The sequence below is a fragment of the Taurulus bubalis genome (genome assembly GCF_910589615.1).
Source record: "Taurulus bubalis genome assembly, chromosome: 12".
NCBI classification, from domain to species: domain Eukaryota; kingdom Metazoa; phylum Chordata; class Actinopteri; order Perciformes; family Cottidae; genus Taurulus; species Taurulus bubalis.
In genome coordinates this window covers 24,457,970-24,472,652 of record NC_136600.1, presented here as the reverse complement: position 1 = coordinate 24,472,652, position 14,683 = coordinate 24,457,970, and the positions used below count along the sequence as shown (strand labels likewise).

At 43.1% G+C, this 14,683-nt stretch overlaps 1 protein-coding gene across 1 annotated transcript in view; it reads right to left on the bottom strand.

Annotated features, from left to right (window-relative positions):
• Positions 1 to 3,448: 3,448 nt before the first annotated feature.
• Positions 3,449 to 14,683, bottom strand: part of LOC306744691 (growth factor receptor-bound protein 10-like) — a gene marked incomplete at its 5' end in the record, with an annotated part of 29,384 nt that continues 18,149 nt past the window's right edge. Inside the window, 12 exons of the mRNA XM_079227373.1 lie at positions 3,449 to 4,478; positions 4,597 to 4,690; positions 4,809 to 4,896; positions 4,995 to 5,058; positions 5,332 to 5,448; positions 5,585 to 5,662; positions 5,742 to 5,840; positions 6,104 to 6,214; positions 6,394 to 6,531; positions 8,420 to 8,494; positions 8,843 to 8,958; positions 13,057 to 13,213. Of these exons, the coding sequence (XP_079083499.1) occupies positions 4,332 to 4,478; positions 4,597 to 4,690; positions 4,809 to 4,896; positions 4,995 to 5,058; positions 5,332 to 5,448; positions 5,585 to 5,662; positions 5,742 to 5,840; positions 6,104 to 6,214; positions 6,394 to 6,531; positions 8,420 to 8,494; positions 8,843 to 8,958; positions 13,057 to 13,213 (1,284 nt within the window). The 3' untranslated portion in view covers positions 3,449 to 4,331. The remainder of the gene's footprint in view (positions 4,479 to 4,596; positions 4,691 to 4,808; positions 4,897 to 4,994; positions 5,059 to 5,331; positions 5,449 to 5,584; positions 5,663 to 5,741; positions 5,841 to 6,103; positions 6,215 to 6,393; positions 6,532 to 8,419; positions 8,495 to 8,842; positions 8,959 to 13,056; positions 13,214 to 14,683) is intronic.

Here is a 14,683-nt window from a genome sequence, read left to right as displayed (position 1 = left end):
TATATATGTGTTTCATTCTTATGTTGGAAGTTGTTTCATGGGTCCCCAATAAAGACACAACCTTTTTTTTCATATCAATGTATTAATGTTTTATTCTAATTACAATAAACAGAATATATCAGTCCCTTATTTATACAAAAATACCTGAAAAGGTTACAATTAAGATTTATAAGCCATTCAAATATTTACAGATTGAAGCAAAGCACATTTTGAATACAGGAGCTCTCTCTCAAAGAAGAGACAAGTTACTGTTTTCTCTTTTGTATTCCCTGAAATACATAATAGTTCAATTTTCTTTATACATAGATATATATATATATATATTTTAAACTTTACTCATTTGTACAGCCACGGTGACTTGCATTGTGACGCCGTTATGAAAACACACGAGTCAAGATGATAATCAATCAATGTGTCTTTGCAGGATATCGGGGCCAGTTCTCTTTCAACTGAAAAACACAAAGCATTGGCTCTCAATCCCCTCCCGTCACAACGTGCTCTGCTTTTGAACTGAATGCACATTGCGAGGTGTTCTGCGTGCGAACGGCAGCTCTTGTCTGTCGTTTGGTCCACATGTTCGGTTTGTGCAGAGAAAGAGAAGTCATCGGAGTCTGTGGTTGCAAATGATCCGGGACCAAAACGGTCACTTGTTTTATTGTGTGATGTATATCAACGAGCAAGAGTGTTAACTGTAACTTGGTTTTTTTTACCCGTGAGAAACCCCGTTTACATTCATTTCTGTTAAGTGTAAAAACGTTGGTATCCAAATCCCCTGATTCTTCTTCTATTTTTAATTTCCTTTCTGCCTTCTGCTTTTAGAGTGAGTGAATACGACAGTTTTTATACGACCACACGCCCCGCCTTCAAGGATACCTGTTGACACCCGCTACCATTCACGTGGTCATAAAAAGATGATGATGATGATGATGATACTGGGTGTTTGAGGATGAGTGGGAGGACTGAACTGAAACTCAGGGAACTCGGATTAGAATTGAACCGCTAGCGTCAGGCGTTCAGTGAGGTCTCAATAGCTTAAGATGACTTTCATAATCCTGATTCCTCCAAACATCCACACGTTGAATATCAGACACAGAATCTACACGATACAATCAAAATCCACATTTCGTGCAAATGACAAAAGCCGACCTGCCGAGTTAAGTTTCTGTTGAAAGCTGTAGCCAATCATCACAGCCCTGTTCATTTTAAAAGGGGAAAAAACACAATACCTTAATGTGTGTGTGTGTGTGTGTGTTTGGAGGAGGGTTGTAGTTATGCATTCATTTAATAACATCTAATCTAATAAAAGATTTAACTTCAACGTAAAGGGCTTTTTTCCTCCTACATCTACATTTCTACTATTCTTTCTTCAAGGCAAGTTGTTCGAACAATGAATTATGAGAATGTTGAGGCTCACTTGACCTAGTTTGTGGCTTTATTACTCTAATTCACATCTATTTTTCCTAGTTTATGTCACCACAAGAGTGACGACGAGAACACTTGAGGCTTTTTAAGATAAATGTGTTGGACTTTTTCACAGCGGATCTTTTCTATAGATCTGGGAGAAATGAGAAGAGTAATTAAAAGAGTAAAAAAAAAGAAGTTTTTGTTTGTTTGTTTCGTTTACAATTCCATACATTCCACCTGTCATCTTATTGGAATGACAATGGTGCCACTACGGATGCCAGTGTGCATTAACACATCACTCCATAACAAGTATTGATGATGAAAAAACATATTTGTGAATAAAACAATAGATGCTATGTCAAGGGCAATAATAATAACAACAATAATAATAAATCACACTGGTCAATCATTTCATGGTAATGACATTAGAAAACAGAACAGCGCTGAGAAAAAGAAATCTAAAATGTTCAAGTAATCAGTCACATCCAGATAAATAAATACATTTTGCTGCAACAATACTTAAAAAAAAAAAAAAAGACTGAATCATTGCATCTTCGATACATAATGGTGACCATGCACAGAGAGTCAATATGGTGTTGTTGCGTCACAGGGACGTGCAGACAGACACACACACACACACACACACACGCACACACACACACACACACACACACACACACACAGAGAGTCGCCCGCTGGCTGGTGACCCGACCACAGCTGCCTAAACTAAACCAAATGTATTTTTTTATTTTCTCGGTGAGGGTGAGATTTTAGAAAACAAATGTCATGTATAGTTTTGGAATAACAAGTAATAAAGATTTTTAAAAAAACACACCCGTTTTGTGGGGCGACATTTTTAAGTGGGAATGACAGACTCAGAGTATGAACGTCAACAGAAATACTTCCCATACATTTGGGGATTTAGGTAAACGCCCAAAGTTATGGGAAGTATTTCTGTCTGTACGTCTTCCCAGAATTTGAGATTTGTTGGATTTTGCCTTTCATGCGTTTGAGTTTCATTGAGTTTGATTCTGCCAGACATGATCAATAAAAATAAGTATCCCCATCCAAGTTATCCAGAGAAACCACTACTATTATTCCACTATAATAAATTACAGGAGCTCCATCTAAGACTTGGTACAAAAAGAGTTAAACTTCCTCCATTTTCAGTCTGACGCTCTCATTTTTCGTAGATGAAAAACATGAATCGTGTAAGGAGCGGCCACAGCAAATGAAAATGGAGAGGACATGGGTTAAAATACTCAAAGTGGGCCTAAAGTCCTAAAATGTCCAGTTTTTCTGCCACTCTGCTGACAGTGCATTTTCACTTCATCCGAACAGCAGGCTGAAGAAAATACTCTTCTCTATTTACATATTTTTTCCCCACGCTGTAGCGACATAGACAGTCTGGCTGAATTCATAAAGGTGGCAGAAGATGTATAATGTGAGACGGTTAGTCCACAAGCACTCCCAGGCAGGAAAAGGCAGCGTTATGCGGAATGTGATGCAGGTCGTCGACTGAAAGTGTGGAGTCAGAGCGCACTGACTCATCACGTCTGACAGCATCTCACCGGCTCCCAACGCGCACAAGTAGGAGGCAGTTTAGTGGGACATGTGACACCGAGGGGAAAAGAGCGTCCAGAACCAGGACAAAGACTATCATTTTAGTTTCCTTTGATTTTCCTGTCATTTAAAAAAAATGCCTGAAGGAAATATCCGGGGTATATCTTCACTGTGCTGTGGTGAGGAAAACAAAAAAATAAAATATGCCCTTCATTGTCCCACTGCCTGCCGTAAACGACTGCATCTTGGTGCATTGCATAATTTCCCCGTAATAGTGAACTTTTAAACTTTACAATCACCGAAACTGTCTCCCTGGTTATGAACGCCCTCTAGTTTTATTACTTGTTATTTCACCCTGATTTTACCGCAATTTATCAAAACCATGACACCAGGGTTTTGATAAATTGCTAATTCATTACTGTGGGACATACTTTAAGGATATGGAGCATGCAATAGAATAACATGTACAGAATGACCTTATTGTAGCTTATGTGAATAATGAAGACTTGCAAATAATCCAGAATGCAAAAAGGTGGGCTTTAAAAAAATATATTATTAAAGAGACTATTGATAGCAATACATAAGTATCATTAAGAAAGGAAGCCTTTTGTGGTGAGAGATGAGCAAAAGCATTTCTGTGAGGGTGGACAATGCAGATGATAAAAAAAAATACTTTGCTTCAACAGTTCCAGGTTTTTCCGTCGCCATTCCTTTATCCTGACAAACTTCTGATGTTTCCAAAAAACCTCGAGTTGATTCAAAAAGCAACACTCTTTCTCACCCACATTGAATAATGACATGTCCTTACATGCCTATGACACTAGAGGGCGGTAGCACCACCTCACAGCTAAGACAGCTGAGAAAGTCATGCACCGTCAAAAAGGCCACTCCCAGTGCGATGAGTGCAAAAAAAACAAAAAACTAAGAGACAATCGATTCTCCAGCTACAGCATATCTTTGAGGACGTGTGAATGAGACGGCAGTTTGTTCTCGGAGAGCACGGAGCTCCAACTGTCCTGCTGATTGTCCAGCTGCAGGGGGAAACCCAGTAAATAAAACCTTGAGGGTCGCTGTGGCCGAGCTTATTGATGACTGTGGTGAGCGAGATCGTGGAAGATTTTTGCGACAGCATTGACACAAACTGGCAGTGTTCATTTCCTCCGCCTTCTCTCTTCTTGACTGAGGAACCACAACGGAAAACATCAGTGAATTCACAAGCTTCTTGTAAAGACGAGAACAAATAGAAAGCGACCGGCCGACGGAGAGGTTCCAGTCGTTTTCGTTTGTTTCAGGCAGAGTCAGGTCAAGTGATTAGGGGGTCGTGGAGGGGGGGCGGGGGGGCGGGGTCAGATGATCCGGAGGCGTCATAAGGCCACGACGGTGCACGGGTGTTTGAGTTTACAAGGCAGCACTCCTCTGTTCAGCTGGTAGAACTCCACCAGCTGGATCAGGTCGGTGAATTTGGTGGCGCCGTCGTCAAGGCTGAAGAAGACTTCGCCGTCCTCTTCGCACTGCCGGCGGCAAAGAGTCCGGAAGGGAGGAGGGAGAAAAGAAAAAGGACGTCAGACTTTTATCGGACCATAACAATGGTTTTACATCACTGCAAATTAAACACCAAGAGATGCATACCGGTAGTATCTGGAAATGTTTGATTTTCTGGTGATGGCACAATGTGAGCACGAACGCCTTGGGGTTACTCTGACTGACTCTCAGCAGAAACAACCTGTGAGACAAGAGAAAGGAAAGATGCTCTCAGAAAGACAAACGTATATTATAATGGAACTTCTTCTTTTGTGCTTTATTCAGATGCATGTGTGAAATGAAGTGTTTGGCTCCCTCACCCGTCGACTTGTCCCTGCTGGTGGATGATGCGATGGGACTCTTCTCTGGTTATCCTGCCGTGGAACCACAGCTGAGCTATGTGGATGACTGCAGAGAAAAATGTCAACAAAAAAAATTGTTTTCAAAACTTTTAAATTGAAGGGAAAAAAAGGAATTTACCATTTGGTAAATGACTTTGCGTTTACCTGAGCTGAGGGAAGAGTGGAGCGGACTGTGGGAGCCGAGCACGTTCATTCGTTGACTCCTCTTCTGACAACAACAACAACAACAACAACAACAGGGATTAACTCATGATCTGCTGGGGCATTCTGCGTATTTACAGTTCTGCTCAACAGAAGACTGCATTGGAAAATGACGTTCTCACCTTAAATAAGAGCAAAATCAACACTATTATATTTACTTAATTCTTGTGAACCTAATTTAAAAACAGTCAAATTTCACATTTTCTGCTTCATGAATAGAAAAACAACCTTTGTCACGTAAAACAACAGAAAAATCAACATTTACGAGGTTGTGTCTTACCCTCCACGCATGTCCCTCCTCCATGGCGGCGCTCTGAGCTTCTACAGGGTTGTCGATCACCCGGCCGGTCCTCCCTGAGAAATCCATCGCCACGAGCGAGTTCTCCGACACGCTCCGCTGGAGAGAGACAGAGACACGCGTGTTACAATGTGGACGCACAGGATGCAGCGGCAGAAATGCCAGGATGTAGCTCAGGATGTGCACACATGTAAAGAAAGGCAGTGCAATCATTTATTTAATTGAAAACACTTACCACAGGTGATGAGAAGTGTGCAAGTAAGTTTTTTCTTTGTAGTGGAATCTTATAATTCTGGTACAATACAATCCCGTACTGTAAAGAAAAAGAAACACACGGGTAAAGCTGGTGTTGTACACGTCATCGAAAAGCTGAGTCGCGTGTGTGTCGCTACCTTGAAGAGCCGGAAGGCCGTGATCCAACAGGTCCTGCCCTGCTCGTCCTCCGCACACAGCATCCTCAGCTCCTTCAACTCGCCTCGACATTTATTGGGCTGCGGATTAACAGAATCATCATCATCATCATCATCATCATCATCATCATCACTACCAGCACCAACATTATCACCATCATCACTGATGGAAGTAACGGAGCTGAAAACAAACGTTTTAAATATATAAAACTTGGAAAAATACAAAAAGGAAATGTCAGGTAACTATGAGACTGGGGAGCTGCATGGCTGCTGTCAATCATCCCTCAGCTCGTAACGATTCATTAGGAATCAGCTTCATCTCCCTCCTGTCAGCTGAGACTCACCTTGATGCAGAACTCGTAGTCTGTGGGAGCGCCGTGCTGCTTCTTGCCTGTGATGACAGTGAAGATGTTGCTGTCTTCAAGGTCTGCGAGGAACTGTAGATGTCTGGGCTCCTAGACAGACATAATTAATAAGTCAGAGCATCCCAGAGGGATGCCGCCTGGAGGTACACCGACAGACGCATATGCAGGGAGGCCACATCAATACACGTCTGAATCTTTAAAAGGTTATCACAGTTATCTGAGAACATGTCTTCTGTCCCTTGAAGAGGAAAAGATGAAGTCGCCGTTACCTTTGAGGTTCCCTTCGTCGAGCAGTAGAGTCCCGAGCGCCGGAGGAACATGTAAACTTTCTTCCACGACTTTCTGCCCACCTCCTTCACGTACAGATACCCCTGGATCTCTGGACAGCTGCTGGTGACCAGGAAGTTCTGAGGGACAGACATGGAGCAGGGGATCAGCCCACGAAGGCCCGGATGCTTTCCAGCTGCACGAGACTGGACCTCCATTCCAGGGACATGTAGTTCTTTAAAGGCACAACTAAAGAAATGGCTGATTGGTGCCCAGCTCTGCCAGAACATAACAGCTCCTCGCCTTCCTCAATCTGTCAATGTTCATCTAACTGCATGTCTTTCAGTGTTTTTTAGTGTTCACTGTTGTGCACAGTCAAAGCGTCAACATTTTATAATCCTTGTATATTTCATTTTATTTCTCTCTCTTGGCTAAGTTGGCTAACTCTAGCACATTTAACAGAAATGTGAACTGTGCCCTTATTAAATAAATCATTTACGATTCACTCTATAATGAAGGGCCCACCCTCTGCCTCCACCGGATCACATCTGAAGCCGGTAGCGGACCCCTATAGAGGCACCACAGACGGGCGGCCATTGCTTTTTGCAGCTGACAGCTGATGGTGGAGGGGCGGCTTGAATACTTATACACACATTGTGCTATTGTCTGAAAAATCAAAACGCTGCAGAGGCTCATAGAGAGCTGAAGAAGGCTGACTTTGTCATGTCAAATATGAATATTTACTACTTACACACACACACAAGTGAGCTATGTTTTAAGCAGGGCCTGTAATAGATCGCTATTATATTATTTATTAGGTTTCAAATGCAAAAAGGAAATATATATATAAATATTCACAACATGTCATGTTATACAACGTGCCTGCCGAGACACATCCAAGTGCATGCATTAGATTAACCCACAGTGCATTCCTCTTGGGAAACCCTTAAAGACTCTTATGTCTCGGAGTTTTGCGGTTTTCCATGTTTCACAAAAAAAAAAAAAAAAATCACACCATGAAGTGGCATGTTAAGTTATTAGAAGAGCCGATCTGGAATCCGGGAGCTTGCGGCTGGAATGAAAACCGTTCCAGAGGACTCTTCGATATCTAAAGCACATGTTTCCCAGTGTTGTGGAAACATTCCACAGCGGGCCTCACGCGGGAGCATTTTCCGACATTTGCGGCTCGCGCGTTCACACGCGACGTTCATTCAAAAGAGCTTTTTTTTAATTTCCCGAGGCCCCGCTACACCTTGCTGCTTGGCGCCGACACATGCTTCTCGCCGTAAATTTGAAAAAATACTGCAAACACCTGGATGAGCGCGGGTCCAGAACGCGTCATGGGTTGTTTTTTTTTTGGACAGAACTCTTTGCAAAGTGCAAAGCCCTCGTACGAATTTAGAAGAAGTCAAACGCCGGGGGGATTCCTGACACGACCCATTCCTATATTGACTCCTCTAGCATAACGTCTCCGTGATCGGCAGGGGAGTTAAAAGCTTTCTGTGAGTGGCGAGGGTGAAGGGATGGATTCCACTTGCGGTTCTGTCTCTGACAGCTCCATTACTTGAAACAGGAGCGAGCCAGACTGCACGTAAACCCTCCATCCATTAAGACCAAAGCTCTTCAAAATCCCAGGAATCTTTTTGTCTGCTCTCCTTCGCAGACCTTTTTTCTTCTACGTTGCGTCTTTTGTGAAAGCAGCGAGCGGTCGGGTGAGACGGATAAGTAGCATGACACACGTGTGTGAATGTGTGCTGTGCAAACACGCGAAGGGAACTGAGCGTTCTGTTCCCGACTGCTTAATGCCATCCATCCTGAGAGCACGGGGCTTGTGGTGCGTTAGCCGAGACAGTCGTGTGTCAACAGGGGATCAACGGTAGTTATTACTGCAGGCTCTGACGAGACGCTCTGTCTGAGGGTCAGAGGTGAGGTATGTTGCCTTCATTGTACAGTATGCGGCGGGTGCTGACTCTGAGCCGTGTGCATGTCAGGAAGAGGAACAAGTGAAAGAGAGAGAGCAGCACGTACCTGAAGGAGCTGGGAGGGTGGAATCGTACGATTGGTTTCCTGGCACCATGCGACCATGTGCTCCGGGAAAAATGTCTGGTGGAAGAAGAAGAAGAAGAAGAAGGTGGGGAGAGAGACGCAGAACATCAGCCGCTGTGACAGTAATTACAGGGTCGGGAATTTGTGACAGAAAGGGGAACGTCACGCAGATATCATTAGTCAGGAGAATACAAAAAGGTGGAGAAAGAGCATGTCTTTCATTCCATCTCTGAGGCAATTTAGAGCAAATACCACCAGAAAACGCTTTACTTTAACATCTTTGTGTGCTATCATGCTATCCCTTTAAAAAGGTGCTGTGTCCGCAGGTGTATTCTTCTTCACAGTACGAGGTGCGCGCTCACATATACACAGCGAGTTAAGAAATGTGTAGTACAATGCGATTACCTGGGGGTTTCTGAAGAATTCATATTTGGCATAGTTCTTCCTGAAGAGGAATCTACTGTCGCTGTTCATGGAGGCCTGCACCTGGACCACCAGCTCGTGGTCTTCTAGACAGCGCTCTGGTGTGGGACAGGCAGAGAGAGTTTTAGGATTATGATCAAAACATTATTCTCATGCATGTCAAAAAAAAAAAAGTACGACGGAAGTTATTGTAAGAAGCTTGTAGGTGTCAGACGATTAGAAGACCTTTCATCAAAAGTCTAGAAAAACATACAAGTGGTGAATGCATTAATTCAGAGGTGGAATAGGATGGTTAGAAGTTGCTCCTCAAACGAGCTGCGACTGACGACCAGCCGAGGCCTTTCTGTTGCGATGAGATTAAAAGTGCTGTGATTTCACTAAAAGTGTGTCCTTGTATGGATGTGGTCAGAGTTCCTGGAGATTTATATCATGTGACCGCAATACTAAAGTGACAACTCTGTTGCTTTCGGTAAACATAATATATGCATTTTTTTGTTTCAACGAGATTAGATTAGATAAAAGTGTGTATCAGGTAAAGATGCTGTCTGGAGGTGTATTGTTTTATTCAGTCATCGTCGTGAAAATGTTGGGGAATTTGGCTAATAAATAAAGTGTGTTATATATATATATACTGTGGGCAATCATTTTTTTGCAATATAACTTAACATTGCCTTCTCAAATTAAATTAGATGCAACCTCCCCTATTGTCCTCCATCTAGATATTAATTTGACATTGTTTCAATAACTGAACATTTAGTCGGTGATGATGATCTCCAGTAATGAGATTATAGTGAACAATGACATCACTGCTACTTCAAATTAGGGCTTTCCTCGACCAAAGAAACCAGAGTCAACTAACACTGTGCATCTCCAGTAAGAATCACACAGAAAGCACCACTTTAAATCTGTAATAAGTGAATTAATAATAACTTTGGGTTTGAATAGTGCTTTAGGGGGGATCTTAAGTATTGTGGGTTGAATTATATCATACAGACTGATACACTGGTGCTTAAATGTGATGCTTTTTGCTGATTGGCTGAGCTTTCCTGCTGCCTGTCTGCAGTCATACCCGGGGGCTGTGTCTGTCTGGTTGTCAGTAACAGACATCCTTCCTTGCAGCATGTCTTGTTAGAATGCTTTGGATTGCCTAACTTTGTTCATGTTTTCTGTGTGAAATAAAGGACTGCACAACTTCCTCAGCGCGTGTCCTCCTCCTTCTACCTCTTCATCACCTGTGTCCCAACCTCTTCTTTCTTTCCGTTTCATCTCCTGTCTGATGAGTCACTCGCGTTGGGGACGGTGACTCACGCTGGCAACACTACCTCACTGTCCCGGAGCCGTTGACCTTTCCAGGGTGACAAGCAGAGGTCAGCATCGCTAATCTCAAAGGGCCGTTTCATCCCGTTCAGCAGCGAGTGGGCGGCGGCGTACGGGAATAGGCTTCTGCACTCACACACACTATTGCTCGGGTCTCTCTGAAACTTCTATTCTCGTCTACCGCCCGACAACATGCACGAGTACAGAGGCACTTCATGTGCACTTGCTACTGTGGAGAATATTCTTTCAAATATTATATTCAGTAATAAGTCTTTGGTTGACTTACAAGCGGGTAAAATATGGATTGAACACGTCAGTAAAATCATATTTCTAAAGGCGCTATTGACAGGATATTTTCACCAGATGTCGGTAACAACCAAAGTGACCCAGACACGGAAAGAAAACCAAACAAATAAGTTCAGAAATTAAGTTATGGCTAATAAAATGGAATGACACGCTGACTGAAATGTATTTAATAATACTTTTACTGGAAAAAATGGTGACGTGTAATACTTATTTTACCCGCTGTATATTTTTATATGCTCAAAAATATAAGCAGACACAGCCTAGATGGATGTTATCATTACTGTTTTATCATTCTGGTTCTCACTATATGCACACAGCCAGAAAAGACATTGGTGCTTGATGAGAAATGTATTTAAACTTTCATTAAACCACCTTTTTTTTTAACCATCAATAGCGACAATTTGTGATAAATACTGGAAAGTATTCATTGATATGTTGCTCTTTTGTGATATCCACAGGTGCACACATGGACAAACTGCTGCTGCTTCATCACGTCTCGGTTTTTACGAAACTCCCAAACATCACATTTATACGAGAAGTAGTTATTCCAGAGCTGAGAAGAATACGGTTGCAGTGCAGGTGCGCCAGAGGAGAAGAAAGGCTCCGATACAACAGCTACTCCCGGCCAGAAATGATGTCATTTACAACGAGCCGCCCTAACTGCATTTGGCAGCGTCGCGTTGGCAGCGGGATGAGAAATGTAATCAGATCATGATGGATGGTGAAATATTAAGTCAGAGCGCACTTTGAATAATGCCTTTATACTTTTCGAAAAGCAAAAACAGCCAGAAACATATCGACACGAGTCGTCAGCTGTGCAGCAGCGGGATCGAAGTGTTTTTACATCTGTTTTTCAGCACGTCTCTTCCTGCAGTGTGTTCCACCAGCAGGCGCACGGCTCCATATAAAACTACACCCCCTCTTCTCGCACATCTGTTAAACTGTAAAGACACGAGCACAGAGCACAGGCTCAACTTGTCTTCCATAAGTGCTTTATAATGGCCCTCTCCTCGGGGGGAGGTTGAGTTTTCTAACGTGCAGCTGACCACGGCTTTTCCAAACTTACTGTTAACGCTGCCAAGTCTCACACAGAATCCCCCCAAAGCTCTCTTCCTTCGTAATGCAGCAACAAGTAAGCAAAAGCTGAATCGAGCCCCGCTTTGGAACACTGCCGCGTACTTTTTTTGACTCTCCCTCAGTCGCTTCAGTGGAGTTCAAGAATATCAAAACAGTGAGCGTGCAGGTTTTGTCGTTTTTAGTGCCGAGCTCAGCGAGCGACTCTAAGACACCTCTCAAATCTCAAAGACTTCCAGCTATATGTTTACTCCTGAATCTATAAAGAATGCACTTGTGCTGCATGCTACTTGCTGTAATGCTAACGACGTGAAAACAAGATGGAAATCTATTCCTCATTTTGACCTTTTCACACTTCATTGGTCCCGAGGTCTCCGCGTGATGCAGTGAGTGGTATCGGTGGTGTCGCCAAGAACCTTTAACATGAAGCATAGCCCTTTAAACTCTTTATCAATCGTTTCATCACCTCGTTAATCGTGCTGGATGGATAACATTACACCGTTCCTGACACTGACAGCAGCACGTCAGTTACATCTCCGCACCTCCTCATCCGTAACCTTCAGTTTTCACCTTCTCATCTGCTGGCTTCCACTCTGAACCCTGCCTTCCCAATTTAAGGAAAAATAAAACATCTAAAAACGATCTCTTTAACCTGGAGTCTAGAAAAGAACTGTCCTCTGCTTAAACCATTAACTTTTCTCATCACCGCCAACACCAAATAAAATAACTGTAATACTCAAACAAGTGTCAAGATGTAGGCTTCAGGGTTGCATCGTTTATCAATTTGTTTAATTCATGAGTGGAGACCAAAGAGAGTTATGCCGCTTCCCCAAGAGATCCTCGAGTATTGGTAATATTTAATAAGGGCCCCTTGGAAAGACTGGCTCCACTTGCATGCAATACCTTGAGGAAACCCTGAGCTCAAATACACATACGCTTTTATTCTGCTTTACACTGAAAGTGGAATTTTGATCAGGCCTTTATGACTCCTTTAACTGAGAAGTTTAGGATTATTCCTCAGTTTACACTCTCACTCTTTCCCACAGCAACTGTTTCATCTGTCTGGCAACACACGGACACACAACTCAGACATCCTGTAAGTGCTTTTCTTTTCTCTTAACTTCCCATTGCCCCTGCACTAGAGTTAGAAGATCCTTGGCCTGTCAGTGCTAAAGTACCTCTGACCTCATCTGCAATGCAAAGTCTATTTCGCACGCGAGCGGATCGATACGTTTCACCGGCATATTTCTCAACAACGACGACGAAGCACCATTTCTGCGCCGCTTCAGCAGCCTTGTACTTGATCGGATCGCTGGGCGTTATTGCATGTGCTGTATAGCATGTGCATGAACTCATCCTTGAATACATGCATGCATGCGTGAGAATGCATGCATGCATCAATGCACCTGCGCGTGATTGAGTTGCACCGTCTCCGCCCGGTTTCTGTGTAGGTGTGCGAGTGTGTGCGTTGTGTGGATACAGTGTTGTGAGCCTCTTACCTAGCCCGAGCAGCGGCTGGTGTTCAACAAGTGCCCAACTGTTGTCGTCCACACAATGGCTTTTATAAACCAGGAGCTGGCACAGGTCCCTGGCCGTCATGTCGGCCGGGATCTCCACCACTTTACCCATGCCGTCTTCACTGAAGATCTTCACAATCTACGAAAAGAAGACGTGTTCGAGATCAATTATAAAGAAGCAGAGATCATTTCGAGGCAGTTTGGCCAACGAGAGACGGAAGTGTTTCAATAAAGACGGACAAAAGGCTTTCAAACCAGTTATGCGGGTGCCCTTGATAGGAGGATAAATGAAGAATAAGATGGTAGTTTAAATATATATCTTCATGGTAACCCCTCAGGGAATACTTAGTTGTGATAAAGTCATTTAACACAAACCATTTTTTGAAAGCTCGGCCTAATAGGCGGGTGAAGCCAGTAATTTTCTTCAAACACTAGCATAGTATTTATCATATAGCGCCCCATATGCTATAACATACACAGGCCTGTAATTATAGCACACAACAGAAAAGAATAGACATCAAAAACTATGTAGCAATTGTGGTGTGAGAAATCACAGACAAGCACTTCTTAGAGCAACTTGTTGGTGTAATATAGAAGCAAATATACTGTAATGCGTGGACAACTAAATATATATATATATATATATATATACGCTGCACTGCAGCTAATGAGGAAGTAAACAGTGTTTTAAATCATAGATAATCACACAAATGTATGCAAGCATCCAGAAATAAGACGTGACAATTGAATATGCGTCAAGCTCAACTTCATGGACACAAGTTATTATTCATCTTTCATAACTGAACATGCTGAAATAGGACCAGGGATAACACCCAATTAAATTTTGCTCCATTAATAATACCGACTCAAACACGTTCGTACACACATGTTGAGCCACTACTTCTCAGTCCAGTGTAATGCATGTAGCTTTATCTCCACAGTATATCAATGTGTATACTTTCCCTTGTTGGAGATCAACAACAAACAAAAAAGGGAATCATCCTAAATCTACATCCACTGAGTCTGCAGGTTGAAACCGTGCAGTCACACACACACACACACACACACACACACACACACACACACACACACACGGTGAGGAAACTAGAACAGCCGAACCTGCAGAGGAATCCTACACAGGAATCCAGCCCACTGAGCCTACACATGCCATGTATGCACACTTCCCACATGATATATTATGACAAAGAAATTCTGTTCGGACGCAGCATCACAGTTTGTACAAAATCAGGCCCGAGGCGCTCGATAACGTCCAAAATGTTCCAGGCGAAAGGCGAGGGAGCCCCTATCACTCAAAGCCGCTGACGTACGAGACTCTTTTTAGTGCTCACATCTCGAAAAAAAAAGAAGACAAATTGTCTTCAGCCTTTAAGGTACGTACACATTCCACGTCTCGCCCCTGGTTAATCGGAGCAGCACTTCAAGAAGAGAAACGGTCCTCACGTGGAGAAAGAGAAGGAGGCAGAGATAAGAGAAGGAGAGTCTTACCTCCACGGCCCGCAGCAGGCAGCACTCCGCCGAACACGAAGGCATTTTTGGTGTCAGCCTGGCTCCCCACGCGCACACACACATATATACACACACACACACA